At 30.3% G+C, this 3,625-nt stretch overlaps 1 protein-coding gene across 1 annotated transcript; it reads right to left on the bottom strand.

The window, feature by feature from the left end:
- Window positions 1–245: 245 nt before the first annotated feature.
- LOC105792299 (LOB domain-containing protein 16) lies at window positions 246–1,632 on the bottom strand. Its single transcript, XM_012620810.2, has 2 exons — window positions 1,262–1,632; window positions 246–494 (listed from the first exon to the last, which is right to left on the bottom strand). The coding sequence occupies exons 1-2, from the start codon at window positions 1,559–1,561 to the stop codon at window positions 330–332; spliced, it is 465 nt and encodes a 154-aa protein (XP_012476264.1). The 5' UTR covers window positions 1,562–1,632; the 3' UTR covers window positions 246–329.
- Window positions 1,633–3,625: the final 1,993 nt, after the last annotated feature.

Here is a 3,625-nt window from a genome sequence, read left to right as displayed (position 1 = left end):
ATCTTTCCGGTATCTGTTATCTTCATTTAATAATAAAACATTTCTTTTAGTTGAGAAAAATAAAAAAATATTGTTATAACTTAACGGCAACAACTAATGGTGTTATCAATTTAGATCAACTAATAATATTATAAAAGTAAATAATCAAATGATGTTAAATTGAAAAGATTAAATCTTTAATTTTAACATAATAGAAGGATTAAAACCATAATTAGATAGAAGGAAAAGAAAGAAAGATTGCCATATCATCTTTTTCATACAATACCTAAATTATTCATAATTCCTAATATTTAAAGTAAAAATATTTAACGATTTCAACCCATCTTTTCTTATGATAAGCTTGGAAAGAAAACTCCTTTCTGCTTTGTATTTTCTTGCATATTCATCATGATTTGAGCTGATTCAAAAATATTCTCAATGTTGTTATGTGAAGTCACAGCATTTTGAGCTAGATGAGCTCTGGCTTCCATTAATTGAGCTTGCAGGAATGCCACCTACAGATATGGAATCAAGAAAATAGAATCATATGCAAGATCACAAAAATGGTTGCACTTAATCATAAAGAAAGGTTAAAATATATTTGTTATGACACTAACTATTATCAACTCATTGACCCGTTAGTTCGTCGGGTCTTGACCCGCATTTTGGATGGGTTTGCACATACATAGTATGAGCAAGTCCAATACGAAGACGCGTAATACTTATTATGAGTTTGCCTACACATAGTGCGAACCCACGTGAGTGTACACGTGATAACCCTAAGGTAGGGTACGTGTCATTATGTATGGAGACCTACTTAGCATGTCACATTTATGAACAGTGACCGTATCATATAAATACACAGAATTAACCCATCTGAGGAGATATACAGGAAAACACTCAACAATACTAAGTCTTTGTATTTTTTTGAAAATTTAGAATTTAATCCTTGTACTTTTATTTTAAAAAATTTATTTATTTTATTTTTAAATTTCAAAATTTAGGTTCAACTGTTAACATTATTTTTTTTCTTTTTTGTTAAATTCAAGTTCATTACAAAAGTCATTTTTTTAGTTACTTGGCTACCAAATGAGTATTGTTTTATTATTTCATAATGTCACACCGACAAATTTAATAGTGTTAACAATTGGACTTGAAATTTGAAATTTGAAAAGTAGAATGATTAAATTCTGAAAATAAAAGTACAAGGACTAAATTCTAGATTTTTAAAAAGCACAGGAACTTATGGCATATTTTAACCTATAAGAAAAATAGTTGGAACCTGTTGTTGTAAGGTGAAAATATGAGCAACACAGCCATAAACAGGATCTTGAATCCTTGCTTGAGCTTCATAAGCAATGGTGGCAACCGCCTCGGGACGATCATGTGGTGGGATTTGCAACAGCAATTTGGAGACATTGCTAGCACCGAAAACTTTGTGAACGGCAGCGAACTTTGCAGGGCCTTGTTCTGAACCAAAATAAGGGGCAAAAATACAGTCATGGGTGCATTTTCGTCTTAGGAACCTGCACGCACCACAAGGGGAGGCAGTACCACTGCTAGATGATGATGATGATGCCATGGGAAAGGACTGTATGAGAGATATGATGTTGAGAATTTTCAAAGCTTATAGGATCCTCAAAGGGGTGGTGAGACAGGGTGTTAAAGGGCAATGGAGTAGTCTTATAGGGAATGTGATGGGGGGATATTAAAGGAGATATGTAGGGTTGTAATGTAACATTAATTTGTTCTAATTATTATAAAAATTGGATAATTGTTCTACATGGAATAAAAAATTTTATAAGCGAATATAGAAGGTTGATATGTGTCATTTTCTTTATTATGTTTTATTTGTAAAAGAGCATGTGACAATATCTTAAATTCACTCATAAAATTTTTATTTATTTTATTCTTTGTGTATAAAATAATTATCCATAAAAATATTAATAAATTTCACAAAACTTAAATCTTAATATATTATTTAAGTTTCAAATGAATACTAACTTAATACAAGTATCAATAATGGAATTTAAACATAAAATATCATATCCTCTATTCTAACTTAATTATTTAAATCAAATATTAAGTTTTACATTTTGGCCAAAATAATCCTATATTTACATAAAATATCATATTTTCCCAATTTTCAAGCTACCAACTCTGTTTTGGTTATTATTGGTGTTGACACCATTTTTTTTTTGTGAAAATAGGGCCGACTTAGATTTTGAAAACGAAAACGAAAACAGGAGTTGCCACCAATCCTTTTTGCTAAGGTGAGATCGGGCCACCTAGAAAAGTGGTTGTATTTAATAAACGATTTAATTTTATTAAAACAAAAATTTTGGTCCACGAAATTTAGAAAAACGGGTTCGGGAGTCGGTTACGTACGAGGAAGGATTAGCACCCTCGTAACGCCCAAAATCGGTACCTAGTTGATTAATTAATGTCTTAGAGTCGAAGATTGAAAACTTTAAAGAGATTTAAAATACGATCCTTTATTGAAATGTTGAAAATTTTCGGGAAAGAAGGCATATTTCACGTTAATCGAGAAAGAGGATTATATCCAGTAAGTTAGGACACAATGTCTTGAATTCCCGATGCGCGAATGAATGCCAAAAATTTACCTATTTAAAAGATATTTAGCTATCTCAAATTTGAAAAAGGGATCATGGCCAGTAAGTTAGGACACAATCTTTTTGTAATTCCCGAGATCGTTTAAAACTTGAGAAAAAAAGGGATCATGCCCAGTAAGTTAGTACACGATTTCTTCTTAATTAATGTTAATTTAAAAAAATGCTTGAGTTAAGCAGCAAAGGTCCACTCGTCCCGCGATAGCAATATGTCACATCTCGTAAGTTAGGACGTGATATTTGAACCCTCGAGAATGAGTTTGCCTTTGATTTTTATTCAAATTTTATATGTTTGGAAATTTAAAAGGATATTTTGCTATTTAGGTTTAACGAGAAAATTGAGACCTAGTAAGTTAGGGTACAATTTCTCGAATCCCAAAAACGCGAAATGTTTCCTTATTTTAAAACTTTTTCCTTTTTTGGACAATGGGTGAAAGTCAATGAAACATCTATCAATATGCGTGTAATTTATTTGATTATGCTTTAAAAGAAATTGCTTAATATGTACAAGAAGGTTATGCATGACTCGTAACGATAGTACAACATACATTCCAAATAATAAGAATACGATATTGCAAAATATAAAACATATGGCATTAATAGTAACGAATCACAATATTAACATGCATGAACAAAGACAATAATAATAATACAAATAAGAAAACATGGAACAATAATAATAATGATAATGACCATATAAGCAACCATAATAGGAGCAATAAACGAAGATAATAAATAATAAATAATAAATAATAAACAAAAATATGAAGGCATAATAATGGAAGTGTTAAATACATAAATTAAATTAATAAGGCATTTGATTTTGATTTTTTATATATAAAAAAAACTTTAAACAAAAAAAAAATAACAAACAGTTTTTTTTTCTAAAAATGATTTAAAAAAATTTAATGGTCCCAGGACCGAATTGGAATTAAAACAAAAATTAAAGGGTGGCCGGAGCAGCAGAAATCTGGGTTTTTAACCCCGCTTCGACGACCGAATGAAGACCGAGCCTT

Source organism: Gossypium raimondii, chromosome 8 (assembly GCF_025698545.1).
Source record: "Gossypium raimondii isolate GPD5lz chromosome 8, ASM2569854v1, whole genome shotgun sequence".
Classification (NCBI taxonomy): Eukaryota; Viridiplantae; Streptophyta; class Magnoliopsida; order Malvales; family Malvaceae; genus Gossypium; species Gossypium raimondii.
The sequence above is the reverse complement of the archived record's forward strand: the minus strand, read 5'-3'. Positions and strand labels throughout refer to the sequence as shown.

Excerpts from the sequence above, each read along its gene's own strand:
- LOC105792299 (XM_012620810.2), bottom strand. The coding sequence starts at position 1,561 with ATGGCATCATCATCATCATCTAGCAGTGGTACTGCCTCCCCTTGTGGT. Across the intron at positions 495-1,261 it reads TTTTCACCTTACAACAACAG|GTGGCATTCCTGCAAGCTCA; the intron begins GTTCCAACTATT and ends CCATATCTGTAG.